This window comes from Carassius gibelio, chromosome A3 (assembly GCF_023724105.1).
Source record: "Carassius gibelio isolate Cgi1373 ecotype wild population from Czech Republic chromosome A3, carGib1.2-hapl.c, whole genome shotgun sequence".
NCBI classification, from domain to species: domain Eukaryota; kingdom Metazoa; phylum Chordata; class Actinopteri; order Cypriniformes; family Cyprinidae; genus Carassius; species Carassius gibelio.
Window position 1 is genome coordinate 19469293 of NC_068373.1, and position 16419 is coordinate 19485711.

At 37.5% G+C, this 16419-nt stretch overlaps 1 protein-coding gene across 2 annotated transcripts in view; it reads right to left on the reverse strand.

Annotated features, from left to right (window-relative positions):
• Window positions 1-12300: 12300 nt before the first annotated feature.
• Window positions 12301-16419, reverse strand: part of LOC127951056 (rab11 family-interacting protein 4A-like) — a 52554-nt gene continuing 48435 nt past the window's right edge. For both annotated transcript variants that reach the window (XM_052548681.1, XM_052548691.1), the window contains one exon: window positions 12301-15191. In XM_052548681.1, the coding sequence (XP_052404641.1) occupies window positions 15075-15191 (117 nt within the window). In that variant the 3' untranslated portion in view covers window positions 12301-15074. The remainder of the gene's footprint in view (window positions 15192-16419) is intronic.

Here is a 16419-nt window from a genome sequence, read left to right on the forward strand (position 1 = left end):
TATCAATAACATGCTTTTAGAAAGCAGAAGAATTTCCATTTAATTCCGACTGTAATGAAAGTTTGTGTAAAACAAACCTGATGATAATTTATTCCAACATGATTCAAAGAACTTGAGCTTTATTGAAAACTGTCTAATTTTCTTCAGAATTTATCCAATGATCTAGATAATGTTAATACTGAATTAAACACTGCATATTTAACATCTTAAATATTTCCTATTTATTTACATTAACATTTCCAACGTTTAAATTTAAATTTTCAAGTTTAACTTACTTTTAAATTCCAGATTTTCAAGTCTTAGACATTGGGACAATGTTATTTTGGTACTATTTAGTTTCTATTATAGCATTTATTAATATTTTTAAGTAAGTTTTCATTTTTATTCATTCATTTTCAATTTAGTTAAATTTTTTGCCATTTCAAATTTTGAGGTATTTAAATACTTGTATTTAGTTTTCACTTATTTGATTTCAGTTTTAGCAATTTTTGTATTTTGTTAGTTTCCAAATCAGCATTTACATTTTTTTTTTTATTTAAGGTTAATTTCTAAGTTTTTCATCTAATAGGCCTATTTATTTATTTATCATTTTTATTTCAGCATCATTTTAATGAAGGAATATGAATTTTGATAGTTTGTTAACAAAACTGTTTTTTCCCCTCTATACAAACTGAAGGATGTGCTGACGCTATCCTGATGTGCACACGCATGAGGGAGAACGCAAATATATACACACCCTCACACTCAGTTTCACCCTTTTAGAGGGGATTACGATGTATATTCAAATTATTTACATCCTCATCTAGTGTATATTACAGGCTGATTTATAGAGACATTATGCATTGAGAGGTCAGGCCTGAGGCACGGAGCTCCGGTATAAATCAGCAGGGCTATCAGCAACAAAACACAAAAACTAATCATGCTTCCATATGTGATGGAGATAAATCACACCTCATAGAACAACGAGATAAACTTACAGGAAGTTCTCCAGAAGGCAAGTGAAGCTGTTGACTGACAGGATGATAAGCTCTCATAAAACTATATGCGTGAAATGGCTTTTATACAATAGTTAAATAAACAATAAGTTCATATTAAGTAACATTTTAGACAAATTATAACCACTTACTATTACTGAAACTGGCGACATTGTGTGAAAATAGTTCCAAACTAAGTCAAAAGCAGAATAAACTTCGACGCATCTCAGAGTAACTGAGTGAATGAATCAGTGAGCGAATCGATTCACTAAATGACTCAATGACTCCCTCATCTCAACTGGTGTTCACGGAAAAGTGGAAACACAAAGGCAATTTTATACCTCCTATTAACAAGTGATTTAATTGAAAACAATATGTTAAATATAATATAAAAAAAAAAAGAAAATATAATAATTACCAAATCGGGGGAATGTTCGGCCAATCAGATTCGATTATTTATTGATATCAGCTGCTTGTTTGAATCACTGCTGTGTTGATATTCAGAACAATTTCCATGTTTTTGTGATGTTGCTTAATTAAATTGTTCACTTGTATGTAAACCTACATCAAACACTTTGATGTTGTTCAAAGGCTATAAATGTCATTAAAATAGTATTACAAGCAAAATAAGAAAATGGATGAATTACAGCTGGATGGATTAACTGGTGGTTGGTTGCACACAGACAAAGAACTGGTGTCTGTAGCCTAGCCAGTAACAGACAATGGCCTTAAATCACGATGATCAAACACTCAGGCAATGCAAAGCTCAGAGCCAATGTTAACACTGGACTTAGTTGAGCCTGTCTCTGCAGGTTTCACTGTCAGACAAATACCCTATTACCCTGACCCAAAACTGAGTCCCATCTATAGCTATAAGTGAGCTTAATGAGACCTCCTCCCACTCACAGTAACACATGCACAAACGCCAGAACAAGAACACTTTTTAAGATAGCTAATATGCAATAGACGTTTTTGTCAGTGTCTTATAATAGCATCGCTAGCACATCGTGGTCTTGTGATTTTGGAATCCATGATAAATGTCTTGGATGTCTGTATAGTGTGATGAAGGCAGAGGTTTCGCACCTTCCCGACAATCCACTCTCCAACCTGTAATACAGCCAACACAGGAGACATAGAGGAAGAGATGTTTACTCAGTGATGTCCTGGAAAACAGCTGTTCTCAGCCAACCAGAAGATACAACAAGAACTTGAACCCAGACAGAAGAATGGGCTGGGTGTGGGAGTGTACATTAAAGATGACAAGAACATCAGGTCTGACTCATTTCCTCATATTCATGAGGATACAATAACACCACTAAGTGAAATGTCCTATTGTGTCATAGACTGAAAACTGCCATGGTACGGTGGTATCATAGAGCCACAGCTTTCCCAATGGGACAGAGGTCAGTCTCAATCCCATTTCAAATTTCTCTCCAATATATTTCATATGTAATGAAAAAGGTAACTTTGCTTCATCATGTATGTACTTTCTACACATGTGTAGCTATAGCATGTTGTCTAATATTATATTTTTATATAAAACCTAATTATAATTATATATTTTTTCTTTGCATGGCTTCCTTCATGGGAGAATGCATTCCGAGATTTTCCTGGATTTACACGAAACAGCTCAAAGCTAGAGTCAACAATCTGTTCACAATGACATTATTCTTCCTTTTGAGACCATAAGCGGCAGGAGTTTTTCAGCACTTCCGAACATTTGCTCTTCTCATACCAAACTCATACCTGAAATTCACAAGTGATGACTGTTTTCTGCGGTTACAAACTTAAGCCACTGTGAGCCCAGTTAACGAGCCAGTTCAAATTACCACGAGCTTCAAATACGGTATTTTAAGTTCTACATTGTGTGCGCTCTGTAAAAAAGTCTCTAAAATGGTTGGTTTTGGCCGGTTAGCATAGTCCAGTTGGTCTCATGTAGATAAAAAAACGTATTTCTCCATGGCCATTCAAGTATTCAATTACAGTAGTTTTTGGAGAGCTCTTTAAAGTGTGAAACTGATTTCTCTGTGCAAGTTGATCAAATGCCATTTTGATGGGACTACTAACAGAAAGTGTCATAATCCTCTTTGGTTTCCACCTTCACTCACATCAGGTTGCTCAAGGAACATGTCAAGTAAGCCTGGCTGAATTTGCTATGCATATTAATCTGATTATATACATTGAATAGACAGCTTTCAGATGGTTTGGGGTCATTACATGTGTCAAAAGACATTCAAGAGTCATTTGTGAAGACACGCTAGTAAGTCATCACCCAAGCATCAGTGGCATCTCAGCAGACGTCCGGAACCTTGTGATCTTCTTATGCTTGGTGGCAGTAGATGAGCTTGATGAACAGGAATGCTGGGACAATAACACGGCCCACATGGCTCCACGCACAGCTCTCTCTAAGCTTGGCACTCTCTCCAGGCAGGAACGGCACAGTTGCCCAGGAACAGTTTAAGTCTGCTCCCCATTGGTGGGTTTGGCAAAGCCAGAACATAGAACATTTCTCAACACTGCAATCTGTTTTTCCATCAGTTACACAGAACCTGAAATGCCAAGCTGGAATCTGTTTCTGCTCTGCGTTAAGACTGACAAACAGATTATTGCCAAATGACATTCCAGTATGATAAGCCAAAAACACTGCAGCGGGACTGTTTGAGGCTCTCACTGGCTAGTGCTTTTTAGCATGAGCTTTCCATAAGCCATTGTCTCTCTTTAGCCCCCAATGTGCCGGGCAGCAAGACCAGGGCAGAATTCCCCTACTTTAAACAGCACGTTTCTATGAGTCATTATATGGGAAAGAGAGAGTGCTGGAGTCATGCCTGGACAGATCGGAGTTCCCCTTTACAGCACACACACACACTGAGTCACACGCTCCATGCTCTTCAAATTGTTATTCAAAGTGTTATTTGGGATCCAATGTCCCACTAAATTTGTCTTTATCTCTTCTGTAGCCCATTTCTATTGAAAATGCTGTTCTTAATCCAGACCTCAATGACTTCTGCCAAGTAATATTGTAATTAACACCATATGGCTGTGAAGCTTCCATATGTTCAGTTTTAAAAAGACTACCGTACATAAAGTCCCTTGATGCTGTGTCATTAATGCTGCATTGCAGGCCAAGAAAAGCCTAACTAATTAAAGGGAAAGTTCACCCCAGAACATTCTCTCTTCATTTTCTCACTATTATGTCGCTACAAACACAATTGCATATATTTTTTCTGCAGACCATGCAAGAAGATGTTTTTTTTAGGGATGTTGGAAACAACATTGCACCACTTATTTTATCACTGTATGGACCCTTTTTTAATTTCTGTGGATCTCAGAAGTGGAAATCATCATAACTGAGTAAACATGTATAGTGGTGAACAGAAACTACAACACGTTTTTTTTTTTTTTTTGCATTCGACCAATAGCGATTTGTCCATGATAGTGATTTTATGACTTTTTAAAAAGATGTAAAACAATTTCGAGAGATGTTGGTTAAAAAGAGAAAACTACGTCCAATTTGCCATCACTCCCTCCGACTTTCTTTTAGAAACACTCATGCAGCAGCGTTAACTAGTTTTCTGCAATTTTATCCCAAATTAAGAAAACACAAAGTATTGTTTGAATGTACATATTTATTTATTTATTTTTATTTTTTAAAGAAATTAAAATATAAAAAACTTTGCTAGATTTGAGATGCTAATAATTTGGAACAGTGTCATCACAAACTTTGAAAACGTTCCATCGAGACATTCTTCAAAATATCTTCTTTTATATACCAAACAAGGTTTGGAACGACAGGTGGATGAATAAATCAGGCCAGATTTTTCATTTCTGGATGGGCTGTCCCTTTAAAAACCAGAGAGATAGAGAGAGTATGCGCATGTTTTACACAGCAAACTGAATGAAAGCTGCATGAAATGCATGTGGTCTATCCAAAACTACTTTTAATTACTTTTTAAGCAACACGGCCAGTGATTTTTTCTTTCTTTACATTGACCAGGCTTGTACATATGCAGAAATGGTCTTACAGTGCATCTTTTGTCCTCCTATTGCCAGTTTACTATGTGGGCGTCCTTCAGATTGATTTTTCCCTTAAGAAGCACAGAGTGAAACCTCACTAAAGACAATTTCCCTCAAAAGATCTGAGTGAAGATGGCCCGCTGGATGCATGCGAGAGCAGTGATCTTTTTATGGCCAGAGGGCAGACTTCACGTAGAGAACAGCAATTAACACGCAGGTAATCGATTTCCTGGCGGGAGGTTTGTGAGTCCCCTTAACAGCACCCTGTGAGAAAAGCACTCAGTATGGACAACAGGAACTTAAAGGGATAGTTCACCTCTAATGTTGTTAAAAAAGAAACTGTTTAATTCATTCATTTCATTCATTTATTTGTTCATTTGGAAAAGAAGATGTAGAAAGAAACAAGTTTGATACTAGTTTGGATCAGAGTAGTTTGGATCAGCTTTTTTATCAGCTGGCGCCGATACAGGATGGCTGCCTCCGTGACGAGCTCCGCATATGTTTTTGTGTTTTTGTTAGTTTGTCCTGTCTTTAGTTATATTCCTGCCATCAGTTTCACCAGGGAAGAACTGCTGAACATTCGGCAGAACGCACCACAAGATGTTTTTCCGGATTTCAATTATTCAGATGTTTTAGTGAACGTTGTTATCGGAGGAGCGGCGGCGCTGATCAAGCGCTTCAGGACGCGCAGACGGGGGAAGCGAGCGGGAGCGCTCGTCAGACTCAGGAAGCGCGGATTTCGAACGCCGTTGCCTAGCATCCATCTGGCAAATCTCCGCTCTCTACCCAACAAAACGGACGAACTCCTTCTGCTTTCTCGGACTAATAAGGATTTCACACACTCTGCTGCTCTGTGTTTCACGGAAACCTGGCTGAATGACACCATACCGGACAGCGCGCTCCATCTGCCGGGATTTCAGCTGTTTAGAGCGGATCGTGAATCAGAATCTACTGGGAAATCGCGCGGCGGCGGGACATGCTTTTACATCAATGAACGGTGGTGTACAGATGTAACTGTGTTAAAGAAGACGTGCTGCTCAAATCTCGAAACACTCTTCATTAACTGCAAGCCGTTCTATTCGCCGCGGGAGTTTCACTCGTTCATTCTGGTCAGTGTTTACATCCATCCTCAAGCGCATGTGAGCTCAGCTTTACAGAAACTCGCTGATCAGATCACAGACACAGAACAACAACACCCTGACTCTGTTTTAATCATTCTCGGGGACTTTAATAAAGCCAATCTCTCCAGTGAACTGCCAAAATACAGACAGCATGTTACATGTCCCACCAGAGACAGTAATATATTGGATCACTGTTACACCACAATAAAGGATGCATTTCACTCTGTTCCACGAGCAGCTTTGGGACGTTCTGATCACCTTCTGGTTCATCTAATACCGTCCTACAGGCAGAAACTAAAATCAGCTAAACCTGTATCAAGGACTGTAAAAAGATGGACTAATGAAGCAGAGCAGGATTTACAATCTTGTTTTGACCTCACTGATTGGAGTGTTTTTGAAGCTGCTGCCACCGATCTGGACGAACTCACAGAGACCGTAACATCATATATCAGTTTCTGTGAGGATATGTGTATTCCTACAAAGACTCAACTAATTTACAATAATGACAAACCGTGGTTCACTGCAAAACTCAGACAGCTCCGTCAGGCCAAAGAAGATGCTTACGTGAAGGGGGACAATGTCTTGTATAAACAGGCTAAATACACATTGGAAAAGGAGATCAAAGTGGCAAAGAGGAATTATTCTGAAAAAATAAGGACTCAGTTCACTTCCAACGACTCCGCATCAGTGTGGAAAAGTCTAAAGAAGATCACCTATTACAAGACACCACCCCCCAGCACTGTAGAGAATCAACGACTGGCAGACGATCTGAATGAGTTTTACTGCAGGTTTGAAAGAACACCCATCACCTGCCCTGAACGCCTCCCCACACAACCATTCACACCCTTCACAACTCCTGCAACCAGCCCCGAATGCCTCTCCAAACTACCGTTCGCACCATTAACAGCTCCTGAAATCCATCCTGAACACCTCTCCAATCAAGCACTCTCACCATTCACACCTCCTGCATCCCCCCTCTCCCCCACACCTGCAATTCAGATCAGCGAGGATGCGGTGCGCCAGGTCTTCCGGAAGCAGAAAAGGAAAAAAGCACCAGGCCCAGATTGTGTTACACCAGCCTGTCTGAAATCCTGTGCTGACCAGCTGGCCCCCATCTTCACACAGATCTTCAACAGATCGCTGGAGCTGTGCGAAGTCCCTTCATGCCTCAAACGTTCCACCATCATCCCCATCCCTAAGAAACCCAAAATTACAGGACTAAATGACTACAGGCCTGTGGCTCTAACGTCTGTAGTCATGAAGTCATTTGAAAAACTGGTGCTGGCCCACCTGAAGGACATCACTGGACCCTTGCTGGATCCTCTTCAGTTTGCCTACAGAGCAAACAGGTCTGTGGACGATGCAGTAAACATTGGACTGCATTATGTTCTGCAACACCTAGACAGACTTATGTGAGGATCCTGTTTGTGGACTTCAGCTCGGCCTTCAACACGATCATCCCAAACCTCCTCCTGCGTAAACTAAATCAGCTCTCTGTGCCCACCTCCGTCTGTCAGTGGATCAACAGCTTCCTGACAGACAGGCAGCAGCTAGTGAGGCTGGGAAAATACACATCCAGCACCCGTACAATCAGCACCGGAGCTCCCCAGGGCTGTGTTCTCTCCCCACTGCTCTTCTCCCTGTACACCAACGATTGCACATCTAAGGACCCCTCTGTCAAGCTCCTGAAGTTTGCAGATGACACCACACTCATCGGCCTCATTCAGGACGGTGACGAGTCTGCTTACAGACAGGAGGTAAAAGAGCTGGCTGTCTGGTGCAGTCTCAACAACCTGGAGCTTAACACGCTCAAAACAGTGGAGATGATCGTGGACTTCAGGAGAAACCCCCCTGCACTCCCCCCACTCACCATCATGAACAGCACTGTGACTGCAGTGGAGTCATTCAGGTTCCTGGGAACCACCATCTCTCAGGACCTGAAGTGGGACATTCACATTGACTCCATCGTAAAAAAGGCCCAGCAGAGGTTGTACTTTCTCCGCCAGCTGAGGAAGTTAAACCTGCCACAGGAGCTGCTGAAACAGTTCTACTCCACCATCATTGAATCCATCCTCTGCACTTCAGTAACTGTCTGGTTCAGCTCAGCTTCTAAATCTGACCTCAGAAGACTACAGAGGGTAGTCCGGACTGCTGAGCGAATCATCGGTTCAACTCTCCCATCTATTCAAGAACTGTACTTATCCAGAGTGAGAAAAAGGGCTGTCAAAATCACTCTGGACCCCTCACATCCAGCACACTCCCTCTTTGAACTGTTGCCATCTGGTCGACGCTACAGAGCACTGAGCACTAGAACGACCAGACACAGGACCAGTTTCTTCCCTCAGGCAATCCATCTTATGAACAGCTGACAATAATGGCGAACACACTACACTTTATATTTATATACACACACACTTTATTTATCTAACACACATACTTAGTATACACTTAAATTTTGCACACAATATATATGTACATACATAACTTCACTTTGTAATATACCTGCCTACAATTGTCATTTGTATATTGTCATTCACTGTCTACATATTTGTATTTTTTATTCTTTTATTATGTGTTTTATGTTCTGTCGCTGTCATTCTGTTGTACTGCGGAGCTTCTGTCACGAAAACAAATTCCTCGTATGTGTAAACATACCTGGCAATAAAGCTCATTCTGATTCTGAGTAACTATATTTTACTGAAACTATATTTTAACAGAAACACTTTTTTTGTTGTTGTTGTGTTTGTTTTAAATAAAATAAACATTAAATAAATACTCATTTTAATTAAGTTCAATTAACTTCATGTGCTTAATTAACAAAAAGTAAAACAAAAGTGATTAAACATTTTTTTATTTTTAAAAAGAAAATGTAAAAAATAGAAAAATAGAAACGAATTAAAAATATTATTAAAACTAAAATATTATCTCAGTTATACTAAAAGAACACTAGTTGGGACTGACAGGGTGAGTAAATTATGACGTTATTGTTTTTTTGGGTGAACTATCCCTTTAAATCTTCTCGTCGGAATTAAATTGCCATTCATCTGGCAAGTAATAAACTTGTATCAGCTGTATGGAAAAGTGGGAAACAAACAGCTTGTTACTGACAAAAAAAAGGGAGGGGGGGGGGGGTGAATCATAAAGACTAAATCTGATCTTGGATAATTTAAACAATCTAAACAGATCTTATCCGATCTTATGGATCTGATTAATGTTCCATAGCATGCTTTATGAGTGTTGGATCAGGTCAGCACTGTTTATCTATCCCAGAAGACTATAAAGTACGTAACTCTCAGCTGTGATTCGAAGTCTCTAATGTCCAAGATAGCCCATCCTAAAAGGAGATCCGAGAAAAAGCATGAAAGTGGGACAGACCCCTGCACTTTGGGTTCCTCACTTACGTCCTTACGTGAGAAGGAGGTCATTCACACCTTGCAGTGCTCAATCATGAGGAGCAGCCGCGCCTGGCCCAAATAAAGCGCTTCATTCCCCTAGCAGAGAGGTAATGTAGCACACATCATGACAGGCCAGAAGAGACTCTGAGGTCTGCTGTGGGAGTGAAACAGCTGTGGGCTACAGCAACACTGACGGGTCATTTGAAACTAATAGCTTAAAGTCAACTTCAAAATTTACTTTGTTAAAGCATGTTCCTGGTCTCAGTAGGAGCATTTCATTATTGCATATTGTTGGAAGAAAAAAAAAGTGATGTCATTATCTTTAATAAGAATAAAAAAAAGTTCTGCTGAGATCACTTGGACCACACATGCTAATGTTAAATAATCAAAAACTCATTTTCACAAACTCAATTTTGCTCAGTCCTGGAAGTAGGCTAACATCTAAGATGTAATAAATTCTGTAAGGATAAAAAGGGTAGGTTTATATATATATATATATATATATATATATATATATATATATATATATATATATATATATATATATATATATATATATATATATATATATATATATATATATATTCAGTTCACTCTCAAATATATAGTGAGAGACATCAATAGTTTCACCAAGGATGCATAAATTTGATCAAAAGGGACAGTAAAGTCACTGTACATCATGTTAAAAAAAATCCTATTTCAAATAAATTCTGATCTTTTGAACTTTCTATTTATCAAAGAACCCTGTAAAAAAAGTACAATAATATTAAGCAGCACAACTGTTTCAACATTGATAATAACAAGAAATGATATTGTTTTTCACCCTCATGACAACAACAGATCCTTTTCTAGCTATGCAACCATCTCAGTCCTCACTTTCTAAATATATCCCTTTAAAACCCCCAAAACCTGAGACAAGTGAGACGTTTAGTGAATTCAGGAGAGGGGTCTGGGAGGCTTTTTGTTTGGACAGCTGTGATAAAACACATGTAAGTCATTTTTGAAGAGCACATTCCTGTTGGATGTGTATGATGAGAATTGTGCGGGAGGTGCCTGGCTTATCAGAGCCTCAGTAATGTGAAGAATGAGGATCTTCCTCGAATACACGTACTTTATGCTGGGAACGCCAAGTGAAGTGCAGATATCACAAGACTTGTACACATAAGCTTCATGTGATGTGAGCTTGTCATGTGACTATTATCTGCTCCAATTAAAAGCCCATGATAGCGCTCTGAGGGTCTGAGACATGAACACACATTGAGATGTTGGAAAACAGCACTGTCTTTTGACTAATTAAACTAAAAACGTCTAAAGAAAAAAAAAATGGTTAATTGGACTTATTAGTTGTGTTGTTATGAATATTTCTCTGTTTCATACATAGAAGTAAAACTCAGTCTCAGTTCATCGGTTTCAATTCAATAGTACTGTAGGTTAAAATGTTTAGAAAACTCCGTAGCACCCCCTGCTGGATTATTCAAGAGACAGTTGAAGAACGCTTCTGTAAACTAGATTGAATAAATGTGACATATGTATAGCAGGCTACTTTCATAACAGATCTTAGTCCTGTAATCAAAAATATATTTTTGTTAGATTTCATGTAATCTCCTCCGTCATTATGAGTGAAAGCTGTAAGATCTGCAGATGAGCAGTGCCAGACATCCATCTAGACTTTCCCACCTGAATTCAACACAGGGAGTTACATTTAAATCACAAGAACACAGTAAAACAGTGTCATTTCTAACTAAACAAGCATGATATTGTGCTCGGTTGTAGGTTTATATGTTTTCTATCTCAGACTCCAGAAAATGTTTTGAGGTATCAACATTAAGGTGACAGTAGTTTGGTATTCTGGGACAAACTTGACTATGATATGCTTTTGTAAAATATTTCATAGCTAGAATAAGTGCCACTTTAAGATTATGAAGGATAATAAAAGTAAAAAATTTAGCTTTTCAATCAGGATTAATTTAAACTGCGAAAAAAATTAAATTGCAGAGACTCCAAGAACCATTTTAGGTTACCCAAAAAAACTTTATCTAATAATAAAAAATAAACAAAATCTTGTAGAGAATGTTACATTCTATATATATTAAATGCAGTAAATGGTTAAACGTTTATTTGGGCTTTGTGTACCTGTTTTTATAAAAGCTGCTGTGTTATTTTATTTTTATTTTTATTTTTGAGAAATAAATAGAGTTTTTTGACGGAAATTATTTTGTTTTGTTTAAAAAAAAAACATGTTGATATTGTTTGTATCAAAATGAAACTTTCTCTTTTGACATGTTCAAAGTTAAATAATTATAATAGTTAAATAATTTAATGTAATTCTCCTCTTTAAATTAATAACTACCATGTCTGTCCTTTATTGTGATGTAATGTCCTTCAGAGTGACACACATAAAAGAACCATCTGGAAATATTCAAAAACAAACAAAAACACAGCTGAGTATCAGGGGAGATATAAATAATTACTCATCTTAAAATGGTATAATTTTCAGCAGTTTCTAACAATAAAGATAAATCTCTCTCATGCTATTTGTATATTATTAAGAGTATATATACTTCTTTTGATTATCCACAGCATTACTTTTTTTTTTATTTATATTATTTCTTACATTCATCCTAAATGAAAGGGACAGATGTCTGGGCCTCTGATGTTACAGACTTTGTCCACTAGATGAAGACAAAGTAACGTTTAGTACTAACTGAATCAGGCAACGTTGTTTGAAAATAAAAAACGATCTGTTCATGTGTTAAAACCGGATGGAAAAGACAAAAAAAGTCAATACTCTTGTCATTTCAAGTCATGCCAAAACAAGTCATTTATTTAGCATTTCAAATTTGTCATAGTTCTTGAGGCTCTTAAACTGTTATTGAATTTTCTGAAAGCGGTTTTCATTAGTCCTTTCCTACTTGTGTAAATTTAAATGAGGAATAGTAATACATACCCACACACTGGACAAAAAAAGGTATTTTTCTTTTTCTATAACAACAACAAAAAAGGTTGTGAAAACCATGACCCATATTAAACGGTGTTACGTCGAACCTGTTACAGTGGACACAGACACAGCACAACTCTTTAAAATGTGCAAAACTGACACTGTTACTGGGAATGGGTCTAGGTTTGGTCATCCAAGTGTTAAATTATATGAAACAATAAGGTTTTAATATGGGTGGGTTTTTTTCAGAAGATTGCAATCACTGACTGCTCGAGATCCAATGTCTTTTCTTTACATTGATAATGAAGAACGAGTCTCATCTGTGACATCAGCACTGATGAGGACGGTGTGATGTCACTTCATTTCAACGGTTACAAATGATGTATACATTACATAGTTGCATGTGCATCTTGCCATTTCTCATAAAACTGTATAAAAGACTGCCTTTCCTTTATTGATTAAGGTTGATGAGTGACACATCGATACAAATATTAACTAGTTTCTGTACAACATTTACAATGAGTGAAAAATGCTACAACACAAATAGAACAGAAAGATATAAAGGCTCCTCTATACCCAATCAGAATAATAGTTACTGAAACAACCGAAACATTGTTACATTCCAAATAAAGGGCAGAAACAGAGAGAGATTAAGACCATGCAAAGAAATAGATTCAGTACAATTTGTGCAACAAAGCAAAACTAGTTTGTGACAGTCGAGCATGTAGCAGTTTTGGCTCCTTTCCCAGACTACACAAGAATTTAAAATACTGAATCCCATCGTATTTGACTGGCTAAATCTGAAAAATGGAAATACAGAATAATGTGAGTGGCGTGGTGATACATTCATGGGATGTACAGTTCAATGTGCAGCTTCCTTTACACATAGCACTGATGTACAATATCAAGATATTATTGACCAGGTGACAAGATCAAAAAAAAAAAAAAAAAGTTGTTTTATCGTTTTTTTTTTCATGTTTTTGAAAGAAGTGTCTTTTTCTGACCAAGGCTGCAGTTATTTGATCAAAAATGTATTCCTGTGAAGGTAAAGCTGAGGGTTCAGCAGTCATTACTCCAGTAATTGAGATCCAGTGTCACATGACCTTCAGAAATCATTCTAATATGATGATTTGCTGATCAAGAAATATTGTATATTTTATTTGTGGAATGTGTTTTTTTTTTTTTTTTTGAGGAAAGTTCAAAAGAACAGCATTTATCTGAATAGTGTGTGTGTGTGTGTTCTTGTTTTTGTGACATATCAGGACACAACTCTGAATAATGACATGGGTATGACACAGGTATTACAAGGAGAGGGTGACTTATGAGGACATAACCGATGTCCCCATTTTTTCAAAATGCTTATAAATCATACAGAACGAGTTTTTTTTTTAAGAAAGTAAAAATGCACAAAGTTTCCTGTGAGGGTTAGGGTTGGTGAAGGGCGATAGAATATACAGTTTGTACAGTATAAAAACCATTATGCCTATGGGATGTCCCCACTTTTGACAAAAACGTGTGTGTGTGTGTGTGTGTGTGTGTGTGTGTGTGTGCGTGCGTATACATATATATATATATATATATATATATATATATAGGTATATATATATATATAGGTATATCAGACTTTATTATGGTCATGGTTTTGGGGCTTTTGTACTTCTTGTTATACAAAAATGACTTTATTATATAATAATCATTTACCTCTCACTCATTATGTATAACATCCAGCTCTTCCTTGAAACTTCAGTGGACTATTTCATCCAAACTCGGACTTCTAAGAAAAATAAACCTTTCTTTTTCACATATTCTATAGACTTTTCTTTCTATACGTATATATACTATACTGTACAGCTGTGTCGTCTGTACTGTGTTCACTTGTGGATGCTGATGGTCAGTACAGACCCATAGTTAGAAGCTGTATATCAATATTTCAGCCCAACTGAGAGCATCAGCAGTTAACAGCAGTGTATCTCATCTTGGGATGGCATGGCATGATTTTATTATGATTTTCACAGCAGACAACAGCGTGTGTTGGCAGAGAACATTCAAAAGAAGTTCCCTAATCTGCTGATTACAGTTATTATACAGTCATGTCTTTCTATTGCTCTGTCTGTTGATTCAGTGCTGGACTGTTAAGACTTCATAGGCACACAGCACGTTATAAAGAAATACTTGAGGGCTGATTAAATGTTCAAATAATAATAATAATAATAATAAACCCTCACATGCCATAGGGTGCATGTATAGTTCTCCTGTATGGTGTGATCGTGTGATATTTAATATAATTCTACTTCTTTTGTTCATGTCGTGTAGAATACAACACTGAGTTGTACATACTCAGAGGTAGTGTGTATATATATTTATACATAACTGAGAGCAAAGGTACACTTCTACTCTAGATTCCAGTTTCATCACTTGTTTCTGTCATTTCTACAGCCTAAACGCACAGCGTGATGACATGAGCAGTGATGGAAACGTGACCCACGTGTGTGAGACAAGCACATGAGAGACACAATCATTTTGACAGCTACTTGTCTGTAAATACATGATGACTTGATGTAAAGGGGCAGAGGTGGTGCATTTTACACCCCTGGCCTGAATGGAGTCCTCTATCCGCTCTCAGCTCAGGAGCCTATTGCTTGATCTCTAAGATGGAGGGGTTGTGGTCGAGGATAGCCAGGATGATCTTGTCCATGTACTGCCTTAAACGGAAGTTGATCTCCTCTTGTTCTTTCAAAGCCTCCACAAGCTGGAAGGATGGAGAGATTGACCAAATGAGTGACAAAAAAATGATGATATGTAAAGCTAAAAGGACATTTTGGAAGTCCCTCTAGATTAGAACAAATGCTAATGTTTAGTATTGTAACATTTAGTATCTTTAAAACTACACAAAGTATGGCTTAAGGAAAACCAAATATGTGACCCTGGACCACAAAAGCAGTCTTAAGTCACTGGGGTATATTTTTAGCAATAGCCAAAAAAAAAGATTGTATGGGTCAAAATTATAGATTTTTCTTTTATGCCAAAAATCATTAGGATATTAAGTAAAGATCATGTTCCATGAAGACATTTCATATCAAAATGTTATTATTGATTAGTAATAAGGACTTCATTTGGACAACTTTAAAGGTGATTTTCTCAGTATTTTAGATTTTTTCTTCACCCTCAGATTCTAGATTTTCAAATCGTTGTATCTCGGTCAAATACTGTCCAATCCTAACAAACTACACACCAATGGAAAGCTTATTTATAGATGATGTATAAATCTTATGACTGCTTTTGTCATAATAAAAAATCTTAATGGTCAAGCCCCATCTTTTCTGTCAGATCATCTTATTCACGTTTCATCCTCCAGATCTCTATGATCTTCTGTTAGAGCTCTTTCAATTGTCCCTCGTTCAAACGAAGGGTGTTAGGGCTTTTTCTATTGCTGCCCCCCATCTCTGGAACCAACTTCCACTGGACATTCACCTTGCACCTTCTATCACAACTTTTAAAATGAAGTGGAAAACATATCTTTATTCCCAGGCATTTTAAATTGGATTTTATCTATGTTTTTTTTATTGTTTTACTGTATCATCTGTTTTTTTATTTTATGTTTATCTTTGACTTTGTTCAGCACTTTGGTCAGCTTTGCTGTGATAAATGTGCTATATAAATAAACTTCATATTTCATTTTATGGAGTGTGATTAATTCTTATGCTGTTCCTTGGAATCAGCTTCCAGTAGAGATGTGCTAAAACACGAAATGTGCTATATAAATAAACTTGCCTTGCCTTGCCTAGGTCCTACGTCATCCGTAAAATGTGACAGTTAGCGGAAACTAAAGATTACAGTTTCTAAAGTTTTAAATATGGGTATTTTTCTTTAAAAAATGCATTGGTTCACTTCAGAATGCCTTTATTCACCCCCCCCCCCCCCCCCCCCCCAAAGCCATGTGTTATTTTGCTGCAAAATCTCTGTAAGTCCGATTGTAT